Source organism: Maylandia zebra, linkage group LG17 (genome assembly GCF_041146795.1).
Source record: "Maylandia zebra isolate NMK-2024a linkage group LG17, Mzebra_GT3a, whole genome shotgun sequence".
Lineage (NCBI taxonomy): Eukaryota > Metazoa > Chordata > Actinopteri > Cichliformes > Cichlidae > Maylandia > Maylandia zebra.
Genome location: NC_135183.1, coordinates 40,399,047 through 40,412,578, shown reverse-complemented (window position 1 = coordinate 40,412,578; position 13,532 = coordinate 40,399,047). Strand labels below are relative to the sequence as shown.

General features: G+C 46.4%; 1 protein-coding gene across 7 annotated transcripts in view; it reads right to left on the bottom strand.

Moving 5' to 3' along the window:
* LOC101487254 (pleckstrin homology domain-containing family A member 5) overlaps positions 1 to 13,532 on the bottom strand; it is a 167,097-nt gene that overhangs the window by 4,903 nt on the left and 148,662 nt on the right. For all 7 annotated transcript variants that reach the window (XM_076875709.1, XM_023154173.3, XM_076875710.1 and 4 more), the window contains 2 exons: positions 11,357 to 11,502; positions 10,915 to 11,069 (listed from right to left, as the gene is read on the bottom strand). In XM_076875709.1, the coding sequence (XP_076731824.1) occupies positions 10,915 to 11,069; positions 11,357 to 11,502 (301 nt within the window). The remainder of the gene's footprint in view (positions 1 to 10,914; positions 11,070 to 11,356; positions 11,503 to 13,532) is intronic.

Sequence of the window (13,532 nt, the reverse complement as noted above, 5' to 3'; positions counted from 1 at the left end):
AAACAGTCATTAGTCAATATTTAACGGGAAATGAATCAGTCATAAGACAGAAGTTGATTCAAAGTGTTTAATTAGTATTTTATGGTTTTTATTGTACCGTGCATCTGGAAAGTATTCGTAGCGCTTCACTCGTTCCACATGCTGTCACGTTACAGCCTTAACATGGATCCAATTATTCTTTCACCTAAAATTCTACTAAATAATGACACAGTGAAAAATGTTGGCTTGAAATTTTTGAAAATGTATTACAATTAAAAAGTAATGCAGCCTTTGCCATAACACTCAAAACTGAGCTTAGGTGCATCCCCTCTCCACTGGTCATCTGTTAGACGTTTCAACAACTTCACTGGAGTCCACCTGTAGTAAATTCAGTTGATTGGAAATGATTCTGAGAGTTGCCCACCTGTCTATGTAAGGTCTCACAGAGCTGTGTCGCGGCACACCGGTGTGCCGTGAAAAATGATCAGGTGTGCCGTGGAAGATTATCTGGCTGTATCCCAATTCAGGGTCTGCAGCCTTAACGGTCCACAAGGGCCGCCCACTCAAAGACCGCTAAGGCCGGGAGTGCGAGGCTTCTGAAATGGGACGGTCTAGCCTTCGCTATGCTGCCCAGGTTGCCTAGCAACCATGACACTAACAGCTGGAAACATTTCAAACAGCTTTGTTTGACAGAAATGAAGGAGAAAATATTTGTTCATTTGTTTCTACATGAGCTCTGTGTGATTAGTTGAGTATCTGAGGCTGAGACCACAGGACTGTAAAACACGATTGTTGGGCTTCATTTCTGTGCTGAACAGTCGTTTAAGATTAGCTAGTAAATAACAATTAGCTGATGTTGTTCATGAGACTAAAGTCATCTCACTGTGGTAATGTAAATATAATATGGCCAATATTAAAGTTATTATATTAATCATTATGATTTATTACAGCAGTGAGTTTGAACTCTGTGTCAAATACTGAGCTGCAGTAAAGATTCAAGTTGCATTTATTTATATTTCCTTAAATCTTCACTCAAAGACAAGTATCTTTGACAGTGTATCTATAGATGTGTTATATATAAGAGACAAATATTGTTTTAATACGTTGGCATTACTAAATTTGGCTCATTGCTTACATATATGTGTAAAAAGCAAATGTAGGAGCTGTGGTAACTGTGTCTGATAGAATGAAGAGTAGACTGATATATGAAATATTCCTTTATTGGGTGAGAAAATCAGACCATGTCATAACTGCTGTAAGTCACACAGAATAGATATCAGAGCCTTAAACAGGCTGACTTCTGCTAAATGGGTCAAACTGGGCAGAAAGTCTACAAACACATAACATCCTTATAGAATATGATGTAACACTATAGATCAACTTAGCTCAGAATATATAAAGCATATAAACAGTTACAGCAATATGATGCAACAAACACAGCAGCTACTGATCCAAAATACTCAAAGCTTCATAGAACTGAAACCAACATTTATTTTAGCTCCATTCTGCTGCTGATACAGACTTTAGGTTTCTGAACATTAAACTTGTTGCTGCTTTTCATAGTGTGTAACTTGAAGGCCCTGAGTACTTTCTCCCACACTGGAAACACTGGGATGATAACATTATTTGAACATTACCTAATAAGACTGATTCAGGACAGACGAGGAGCGTGTCAGGTTACATTTCACTGTGTGTTATACAGTGGGATGCAAAGGTTTGGGCAACCTTGTTAATAGTCATTATTTTCCTGTATAAATCGTTGTTACAATAAAAAATGTCAGTTAAATATATCATATAGGAGACACACACAGTGATATTTGAGAAGTGAAATGAAGTTTATTGGATTTACAGAAAGTGTGCAATAATTGTTTAAACAAAATCAACAAAAAAAGAAATGAAATCAATATTTAGTAGATCTGCCTTTTGCAGAAATTCCAGCCTCTAAACACTTCCTGTAGGTTCCAGTGAGAGTCTGGATTGTGGTTGAAGGTATTTTGGACGATTCCTCTTTACAAAACATCTCTAGTTCATTCAGGTTTGATGGCTTCTGAGCATGGACAGCTCTCTTTAACTCACACCACAGATTTTCATTAATATTCAGGTCTGAGCTGAGATGAACGTTCCAGAACGTTGTTCTTGTTCCTCTGCATGAAAGCTTTAGTGGATTTTCAGCAGTGTTTCGGGTCGTTGTCTTGTTGAAAGATCCAGCCCCGGCGCAGCTTCAGCTTTGTCACTGATTCTCCAGAATCTGCTGATACTGAGTGGAATCCATGTGTCCCTCAACTCTGACAAGATTCCCAGTCCCTGCACTGGCCACACAGCCCCACAGCATGATGGAACCAGCACCATATTTTACTGGAGGCAGCAGTTGTTTTTCTTGGACTGCTGTGTTCTTTTTCCTCGATGCATTACGCCCCTTGTTATGCCCAAATAACTCAGTTTTATTTTCATCAGTCCACAGCAGCTTATTCCAGAATGAAGCTGGTTTGTCCAAATGTGCTTTAGCGGCTCTGTTTGTGCTGTGGGCAGAGCAAAGGCTTCCTCTGCATCACTCTCACATGCAGCATCTCCTTGTGTAAAGTGCGCCGAATGGTTGAACGATGCACAGCGACTCCATCTGCTGCAACATGATGTTGTAGGTCTTTGGTGCAGGTCTGTGGGTCGACTCTGACTGTTCTCACCGTCGCTTCTGTCTATCTGAGATTTTTCTTGGTCTGTCACTTCGAGCCTTAACTTGAACTGAGCCTGTGGTCTTCCATGTTCTCAATATGTTCCTAACTGTGGGAACAGACGGCTTACATCTCTGAGACAGCTTTCTGTGTCCTTCCCCTAAACCATGATGCTGAACAATCTTTGTCTTCAGGTCATTTGACAGTTGTTCTGAGACCCCCGTGTTGCTACTCTTCAGAGGAGATTAAAGGAGGAGGGAAACTATCATTTGACCCCCTTAAATACTCTTTCTCATTATTGGATTCACCTGTGTATGTAGGTCAGGGGTCACTGAGGTTACCGAGCCAATTTCAGTTCCAATAATTAGTTCTGAAGGTTTTGGAATCAATAAAATGACAACAGATTGATGCACCTGCCTGATTTTGTTTAAACAATTATTGCACATTTTCTGTAAATCCAATAAATTTCATTTCACTTCTCAAATATCACTGTGTGTGTCTCCTAAATGATATATTTAACTGAAATTTTCTTATCGCAACAACCAACAATTTATACAGGAAAATAATGACTATTAACAAGGTTGCCCAAACATTTGCACTGTACTTGTATTACTATGCATGTGACGAATAAAGAACCTTGAACAGTTAGTGATTTTAAACTTTCCTAGCAGTGCTTCACAAACAGGGAACAGTCTGTCTATTCTCTCCATCTGTCAGCTGCTGCTGGCTCTTCCTCCTCCTCTTCCTCACACACTGCTGAGTTTGTCCTGGTGGATCATCAGGGCTGCAAAGCCTCACAGATGATGTGCAGCAGTGGGTCCCTCAGTCTGTCCTCACTCTGGACACTTGCAGTCGTCACACATGGAAATCAAATGTGTGATAAGCTGCAGGATTCAAACACAAGTGTAACTTATAAACACATGTTCATACTTTTATTCCACAATCAGAGAGAAAGAAACAGAGAGAGAGTGCAGGACAGACAGACAGGTGACAGTCTCAGGTGTACACACTGCTACAAACAGGAGGATTTTTTTTGTGTTATTACGAGTGTAAACAAGAAGAGTTCCAGATGGTGCAGTGGACACATGTGTGACTGCTGTGATTAAAGCATCTTTCTTTCAGCTTAACGAGTGAACCGTCAGCTCGTTCAAACACACGTTAAAGTCCGTTTGGCTCGACACCACCGAACAGAGGCAGCAACATAACATAGCTAATATTAACAGTGCAGTGAATCCTGCTTGTGCCGTGATATTCAGGACTGCAAACCGAGCAGCATCACTGACTTTCAGCTTGTTGTGTTTGTGGATATATGACTGACTTTAATTATCCATGAAATCATCACATTCTCTGTAAGATTAAGGTCGACTATTGAACGGCGTATATTTTAAAGTAAAGGCTTTAGAACCAAGTTAGTACAAACATCGCTAATGTCACATAACTTTGCCGACATGTGGCCAACAGTAATGTTTAATGTTCTTCGTTATTAAACATTCGCACATAAATAAGTGACATCATATTCAGTACTTACTTTTGAAAGTTTACTCTTCTTCCGCCCCGCTTCAGCCATCCGCCGTTTTTTTCCGGCAAAATTATCCACACCCACCGCCGCGCTATGAAGTCTGGGATATGTTGGGCCATGGAGGATACACGGACCCATCCTTCAAATCCGGGGAAACGAAGGACGCATTTGAGGGCTGCATTTCGTGCAGCCTTTGAATTGGGACAGTCTTCGTTGCGTCGCTGTGACGTGATCGGCCTTAAAATGCGGCCTTTAAGGCTGCAGACCCTGAATTGGGATACAGCCTCTGGTTCTACCTGATTAGTACTCTAAGCTGGTTTCCTGCAGGTTTTAGATCCTTGATCCAACACAGCCTATTTAAATGGCTAAATGACCTCCTCAACATGTCTTGAAGTTCTTCACAGACCTGATAATGAACTAATCATTTGATTCAGATGTGATGACCCAGGGTGAGATCTAAAACCTGCAGAACACCGGCCCTCGAGGCCTGGAGTTGGACACCCCTGCTCTAAGTGATTGGCGTGAGTAACGGGCAGAACAATTACATTCTCTTCCACTAGAGGGCAGTACAACTACCTGGTCTAATAAATGGGTTGTCAACTGCCAGTAAAACAGAAGAAGAAATGACATAATCGTCATGCTGTGAGACGACGCAGCGTATGGGCTCAAAATGTGGTCATAAATATTTTGTACTTGTAAAAAAGATTTGTATGTGTAAAAAAGAATTTGTGTGTGCGTAAAAAATATTTGTGTGTGGACTTAGAAAAAAAACCCTGCAAGTTACAAGTATGGATTTTGACCCTATTTTTCTTCCTTTCATCTGATTGGTCAATGTCATGTCAATCACAAATGTAACAATCCAATCAGAGAACAGATGGGTTTGGCTGTCGAGGGGCGCTTTTTTTGAACTGCAGGTCTTTGAAGGGAATAAATGCCCTTTTACATGCCAACCCAGCGTTTTCCTTCATCACCACGAAGGAAAACAGTCTGTGGTCGTCCGAGTTTGGTGATTTTTGTGTCACAGGACTAAGTGTTTAATACAGGGACTTCCACAGCCTTTTCAACAGCGCTGCGGACCGCGGGGTGGGGGCGGGCAGTGTTTTGGAAATGACAGTCTTCATTACAAAGCTTTCTTCGTTATGAATTAGCATACATGTTTTTATTGAACATTTGAAGAACCAGCAAAAAAAAAAACTCTTGTAGAGGACATAAAGTCAGAGATAGAAAAGACAAGGAGCAGGTGCATCTAGTACAGGTAGAGCTGCTGCACACAGAGCCCAGCAGCCAGCGCAACAAATTCTGGATCCTTTGCTTTTAGTTAGCAGTTAGCATTAGCAGCACATCCTGCGTCCGATGTGAAAGGACTTTTATGCTGCGCACTGTGACTCACAGCAATGGTCCTGGGTCAGCCCTGACTTTGTGTTAAACTAATCCTAAAGTAATAATGGTATTTCTAACCACTGATATACCACAACTTTTTCCTTTCAACAGCTACTGAAAGTTAGGGGACCTAGCTGCTATCGGATATTTATATAGAGATCCTCCAGCTTCAAACTGTATCACCCTTCAAGGACCTGCAGTTCAAAAAAAGCTCCCCTCCGACAGCCAAACCCATCTGTTCTCTGATTGGATTGTTACATTTGTGATTGACATGACATTGACCAATCAGATGAAAGGAAGAAAAATAGGGTCAAAATTCGTACTTGTAACTTGCATGGTTTTTTTTTCTAAGTCCACACACAAATCTTTTTTACACATACAAATCTTTTTTACGCACACACAAATCTTTTTTACACATACAAATCTTTTTTACGCACACACAAATCTTTTTTACACATACAAAATATTTATGACCACATTTTGAGCCCATAGCAGCGCGTAACAGATAAATATTTGAAAAGAACCAGTCAGGCTGACTTGGTCCTGCAGAAAACTCCGACCCAGATGAAGGCCCTGGCAGGAGTAGTGGTCAGAAGAAAGCAAAGAAGCTATGCTGGGCACAACCTGAGCCAAGTCAGCTATACCTGCTGCGCGGGGGGAAATTATTAATATGCTTTTTGTGACATTTTTGTTTAGTGTAATTTTTCTAACATGAAATATTTGCCGTGGCTCCAAAAGGCTGGGAAACACTGCTGTAGAGGACAAACCAAGCTTCAAGTCCAAGAATGTCTGTAGGCTCTGAGACAGATGTGGGGAAGGGGAAAGAAGAATTTTGGCATTTCCAAACATTTCAACCCATTCAAAGCAGAAAACATGTGTCTTGTGTAGCTTCCTTGTATTTCTCTTATCTCTCCATTACAGTGTATTTGTCACAGTCCGGGGCAGCGGCCGTGTGAAGAGTGGAAAGGAGGACTCAAATGCAGCACTTACTCAGATGTGAAGGCGATTTATTGACAATATCAAACATAAAGTGGAGATGGCAAAACAGAACTAAGGATGAACTAAACTGGGTGAAACTACACAAAGGAGTGGCAAACCTGAACATGAAGGGAGAACAGCAGGGAGAGCACGCAGGGGATTTCACAGGGTATGAACACAGATGACGCGACGAGGAGCAGAGGAAAACACACACTATAAGTACACAAAGAGACACTGGGAAATCACACACAGGTGGGAGACACAGCTGGACCTGATTAACCTGACGAGACAGGGGAACACTAACACCAGGGACCAATAGAGGGAGCACAAACCCAAAACCCAGTATCTAAAATCCCAAAACACAAACCATCCCAAAACAGCCCAAGAATAATAAAGAGAATAATAACAATAAGGAACACAAACACAAAGTCACTGAGTCATGGCCGCAGGACCATGACAGTACCCCCCCCTCAAGGGCTGGCCCCTGACAGCCACAGAAACACACCACCAGACCCGGGCGGGCGGCAGGGGGCCCAGGACAGAGGGACCGGGCCATGACCAAAACGAAGACCCCAGAGTCCCAAACAAACGTTCACAAAAAAAAACTCACAGGGGAGCAGAGTCCAAAACACAGTTCAGGCGGCCGGCCACGAAGAAGGCCGTGGCGGCGCGTAAAGAGTTCGGGAGGCCGTCCACGAAGAAGGCCGTGACGGCGCGCAAAAAGTTCAGGGGGCCGACCGTGCGGAAGGCAACGGCGGCCGCTCAGGTGAAGAGGGCCCGCGGGCCGGCCGTGCGGAAGGCAACGGCGGCCAGTCAGGCGACGGCGCCCGGCCAGTAGCCTAGCCAGCGGTCTAGAAAACGGCCGTTTAGCTCCAGACCCAAACGAGGCTGGGCCAGGCGAGGCTGAAGGCACAGAAGCCGGGGCCGCAGCGGGCGAAGATGCTGAAGACGCTGCTGCAGGCAATGATGCGGATGCTGAAGACGCTGCTGCAGGCGATGGTGCGGATGCTGAAGACGCTGCTGCAGACAAAGATGCAGACACGAAGGCTGGACCAGACGAAGATGCAGACACGAAGGCTAGACCAGACGAGGATGCAGCTGAAGCTGGACCAGGCGAGGATGAAGCCGGGCCAGGCGAGGATGAAGCCGAAGCCGGACCAGGCGAGGATGAAGCCGGACCAGGCGTGGATGAAGCCGGGCCAGGTGAGGATGCGTCCTCAGGCTGAGGTGTGGCCGTAGCAGGCGGTAGCACTGCCGGTGGTGGTACTGCAGGAGGCGGCGCTGCAGCCACAGGTGGAGAAGCAGCCACAGGTGGAGAAGCAGCCACAGGAGGCCGGACGGGCTCCTCGGGCCCCCCAGCCGACGTGGCAGCCGGTGTGGCATGAGGCCGGACGGGCACCTCGGGCCCCCCAGCTAGCGAAGCAGGAGGCTGGACGGGCTCCTCGGGCCCCCCAGCAGGCGAAACAGGAGGCTGGACGGGCTCCTCGGGCCCCCCAGCTGACGTGGCAGCCGGTGTGGCATGAGGCCGGACGGGCTCCTCGGGCCCCCCAGCTAGCGAAACAGGAGGCTGGACGGGCTCCTCGGGCCCCCCAGCTGACGTGGCAGCCGGTGTGGCATGAGGCCGGACGGGCTCCTCGGGCCCCCCAGCTAGCGAAGCAGGAGGCTGGACGGGCTCCTCGGGCCCCCCAGCAGGCGAAGCAGGAGGCTGGACGGGCTCCTCGGGCCCCCCAGCAGGCGAAACAGGAGGCTGGACGGGCTCCTCGGGCCCCCCAGCAAAAACAGCCGCAGAACCAGCGGGCACCGGGGCCCCCGGCACACACAAAACAAAACTAGGAGGCACGTGGGCCTCTGGCACACATGAAACAAAACCAGTAGGCACGTGGGCCTCTGGCGCACGTGAAACAAAACCAGTAGGCACGTGGGCCTCTGGCGCACGTACGGAGGGCTGCAGCTGCGCAGAGCACTGACCCTGCTCAGGCAGTGACAGCCCGGTGCAGTTCACAGCTGGCATCTTGGCCTCCAGGGGTCCAGAGTAAGCTGAGGGCAGTAACCCAGCCTCTGGGGAAGCCCCGGAGTGAGCAACAGTCTCTAATGTTGCCAGCTTTTGAGGAACAGGTCCGTTGTAAAACAGTTCATCTCCCTGCTTAGAAACAGCGGTGGAAAAACAGTGTGAATATTGTGACTCAGCCATTAACTGAACTATGGGTTGAAGCGATGCTAGCGGTGGTGGTGGCTGAGTGGCTAACTGGAGCGGCGGCGGAACAGGTAATTGTGCCCTTAGGGAGGCTAACGGTTGAGCTACAGACCGGGAAGCTTGTGGCTGGACACAGAACTGAGCCGGAGAATGGCGAAAAAGTCCTGGCTCAGAAGGAGCGGCAGAGACACAGTCTGTCAGTTTTGCAGAGGGTTTGTACACGCCCACTTGGGAAGGATCCGTTACCACGAAGGTAGGTAAGCGACCCGTACAGTCTCCCATCCCGCTCTGAATAGCCCCAGAAAACAAAGTCCCGGAATCTGGGGAAGCCAATGCATCCCGCTCACTCACCGCCTCGGGCTGCTCGAAAGTAAATGCAGACGGGGGGTGAAGTCCAAGGTCCAAAAGGAGAAACTCCCGCTCCCACGAACAGAGCGAGTCCAGAAGCCATGGGAGACCGGTCACCAGACGCTGTAGCCGCCTCTCTATAGCGCGCTGGGACGTGCCACCCGGGCTTTCCAGCCACAGGTCGATCAGCTCCTGTGTGGCATCGATGAGCGTCTCCCGTAGCTCCCTGGACGGATTAAGCGCTGCTGGGTCCATCTTGTTGTCGCGTCGTACTGTCACGGTCCGGGGCAGCGGCCGTGTGAAGAGTGGAAGGAGGACTCAAATGCAGCACTTACTCAGATGTGAAGGCGATTTATTGACAATACCAAACATAAAGTGGAGATGGCAAAACAGAACTAAGGATGAACTAAACTGGGTGAAACTACACAAAGGAGTGGCAAACCTGAACATGAAGGGAGAACAGCAGGGAGAGCACGCAGGGGATTTCACAGGGTATGAACACAGACGACGCGACGAGGAGCAGAGGAAATCACACACTATAAGTACACAAAGAGACACTGGGAAATCACACACAGGTGGGAGACACAGCTGGACCTGATTAACCTGACGAGACAGGGGAACACTAACACCAGGGACCAATAGAGGGAGCACAAACCCAAAACCCAGTATCTAAAATCCCAAAACACAAACCATCCCAAAACAGCCCAAGAATAATAAAGAGAATAATAACAATAAGAAACACAAACACAAAGTCACTGAGTCATGGCCGCAGGACCATGACAGTATTCTATGGCTTTCTGAACCGCGAGATGCCCAGTGGTCAATATTCATCTCCCTAAAACAGTCACAGGGTCCATGACGACAAAAGCCATCAGAATGAACATCTCACAGCTGCAGCAAAACACACACAGAGTGGGCTTTTCTTCCACCTCTACAGCCAATACAACAAAAAAACTGAAAGCAGCCACCTGAGTTATTCCAGCTTCAGGTTAGACGCAGCATAAAGGTGCATGTAAAATGAAAACACTTATTTCTATATACACAGAGAGGAAAGTTAGATCGAACCACAAGTGGTCACGTAAGACTCATGTAGATGCTTTCTAAAGGCAGGAAAGCATAAGAGGGGTCACGCTTATCCTTCTTGATTGGTGTACAGTAAACATCACAGCCTGAAGCCTCTGGCAGCAGCTGTTAGCGTGAAGAAGAACAAGGATAAGTTCCTCATGCAGCAAAGGTTTCAGCCCCGACACTTCAGTCTTCTTATCTTATACTTTTAGCTTAATGTAGATCTGCCAAAGTTCAATGACACATTTGATCAAATGTATTATCTATTCACATGTTGCAATAATATAAATAAAGTGATTTCTCCGCTTAGTAATCAATAAGCTGTAATTCTGGTTATGCAATGCCAAAATATCCACCGACTGTTGGATAACTCGTATATTTCTAAATGTACCTGTGCAACGCCCCACGATGATGTCAGCACACAACATTTCTGACTTATTTCAGTTTTCAACGTTGAACTTTCCCTCATACGTACACACAGAAACATGGATAATGACACAGGATTGGTGAGGATACAGAGCGTAGCTAAAGTTACTGCTGAAATAAATTAGTCTTGTTTGTAGTGTTCAAAGATACTTTGGTATCAGGTCAAAATGTCCAGTGGAAAAATGAAACTAACCTGAGAATCAGTTTTTACTAACGTCGGTTTAAAAAAGATGATCTCGATATACATGAGACATATGTAAGCCGTAAGATTAACCAGTGTAAATGTTTTCACGTGTGATGAGTTAATATGCCTTTGATTTGGGTACAAAGAGGTCTTTGAAAGACTTTTGACTTACATGCCAAAATACTGTTGTTGTGTTTTTTGTTGTCTGCTGTCAGCTGGTTGTATGAATCCAGGCTCTTCCCGAGGTTCTTATCTCCCCTCGACGGTTGTGTCATCTCTTCGACCTCGGGCTCAGGGCTTGGAGTCTCAGGCTCAACAATCTGGAAGCTACAGTTGGTAGAAGCAGAACAGGTCATAACGACTGATTAGTTTCAATGATGGACATCAGACTGTAGCTCAGTATTTTTACAGCATCTTGTTTTGCTTTTCTCTGTAATGACAGCAGAGAACAAATACTATCGAGTTGGTGCTCCAGTGAGCTGTGTTTCCAATGTAGCTCTAAGCTGTTGTGTCAGTGCAAAGATAGGTACACCCACAGACACCCACAGACACACACAGACACCCACAGACACAAACAGACACACACACAGACACCCACAGACACACACAGACACCTGTTTTCAGTGGTGGCATTTGTAGGTGAGCTGGTCAGATCTTGCTCTCGGCTTTCATCGTCCTCGAAGGGCTCAAGGTTCACAATCTCCACCCGCTGAGGCTCCGTGCCCAAGTCCAGGATCACCACCTTTTGACTCTCACACAGCTAAAACACAGATTCACTTTCATGAGAGAATGCAGGGATCTGAAGGTTGGAAATAAATGCAGTGTCAGTTTAAGAAATGATTCAAAGCAAACTGACTGTGGCTGTTTTTACACAACAGCTACGACTGTATGATATGAAGTGTGCTGTTGGAGTTGGTACAGACAGCTGAAGCCTGTTAAAGGGCGACTAATGTCATTCTGAGTCAGCATTATTGACATCATCATTTCTTGAGATGGCGCCGGTGTGTGTGGCTGGCCGTCCTCGCCTGTGCTTCTGCTTTCTACCTTTCCTTCCCCTTTTACTGGACTTTGGCATAGTACTCCTTATTTTTTTTGTTTTATGCTCATCGTGTGGTTGTGCAATAATAACCTACGACAGACAAACGCTTTTAAATCTCCGATTCTCTTACTAGCATCGCTCGATCCATGCTGGAACCTGGGTGACGCCACCCTGTTACGGCTAGACTCCTCCACCAGTATTTCCTGGTTACCCCTTCCCAACCTGCACAAGAAACGTTACAGGAAACGGGGTAAAAGGAGGGGTCTCCACGTCCGCCTCAAGGCTTACCTTAAAGCAAAGGCTACGGATTATCCATATGCTGGCCGTCTACGCTTCCTCCCCTCCTCCGGAGACCGCTTTGATGCTAAACTACTGAGCCATCGGTGGATCTGCCCCGCTGATTACAAGCCTACCCATACCCAGTTGCATGCCTTCCTGTTCGACCCTGGATTACGTCCTCCAGACGTGGCGTCCATCACAACAACCTAAGCGCTCTGCGACGTGCTACCAGTGGTGACCTAGCTGCCTGGACTCGTATGGCTTTACTAAATGTCAGGTGACTGGCGAACAAGACCTTTCTTTTAAATGACTTTTTCCTCACTACTGGACTGGACGTTTTACTCCTGACGGAGACCTGGATTCGCCCCGGTGAGTCCATCCCCTTCTCCGAGCTTCTCCCCCCAGACTGTGCCTTTTTTAGACTTACTGGCCAAGGTGGTGGCTTAGCTTCGGTTTTTAAAAATAACCTCCAGCAGCTCCCCTCCCCTACCTACCCCAGCTTTGAGGCTCAGCTGCTGGAGATGACTGACTGTTAGGCTACTCTGTGTGTCGCGGTCTATCGCCCGCCTAAATACAATAAGACTTTTATCTCTGAATTTGCCAACCTTGTAGGATCTGTTCTTTTTAAACATGGCTGTGTTCTTATTACTGGATTTTAATATACACGTCTGCTGTAAGGACGACCCGTCAGCTGAAGACTTTCTTGCATTAACTGACTCTTTTAACCTCGTTCAGTGGGTAAATGAACCTACCCACGCTAAGGCTTGGACATTTGCATCAAGGATATAAACAATGTGGGGATCTCCGACCACGCCACAGTCATGTTGACTTAGATAATACTGCACCCTGAGTTCCTGCTTTACGTGTAGTTGATGCTGAAACTGTGGCAAATTTCTCTCTGTCTTTCCTGAATTCTGCGTCCACTTCTTTTGATTGTTCTGCCTCTCATATGGTCGAAGACTTTGCAAACACCTTGTTATCCATATGCTCCTCTATCCTTGACACTGTTGCACCTGTTAAAATGAAGCGCCCTACAGCCTTTTCCCAACGCTGGTTAAACGACTCCACACGCGCCTTACGACGTGTTTGCCGCCATGATGAGAGGAGGTGGAGAAAAGATAAACTCCAGGTATCCTGTGAAATCCTATGTGTCAGCCGCTCGAAATTTCAAACTGCTGCTAAAATGGCGAAAGCGGCTTTCTTATCAAAAATGATCCTGGCTCATGGTCACAACCCCTGAACGCTATTTAAAATTTTAATTCGGTGGTCAATCCCCGTCCTGATATGCCGCTGCCGTGCTCGCCGGATCTTTGTGAACAACTTTTAAATCACTTCTTAGATAAAGTTTCTTCTCTTCCTCGCTTCCTGTTTCTGCTCCTGGTTGTTCATCAACCTTCCATCAGTTTGAGCCCGTGTCACTCCTTACTCTGAAGCGATTAGCTGAACAACTGAATAACACTACTCCTATATAT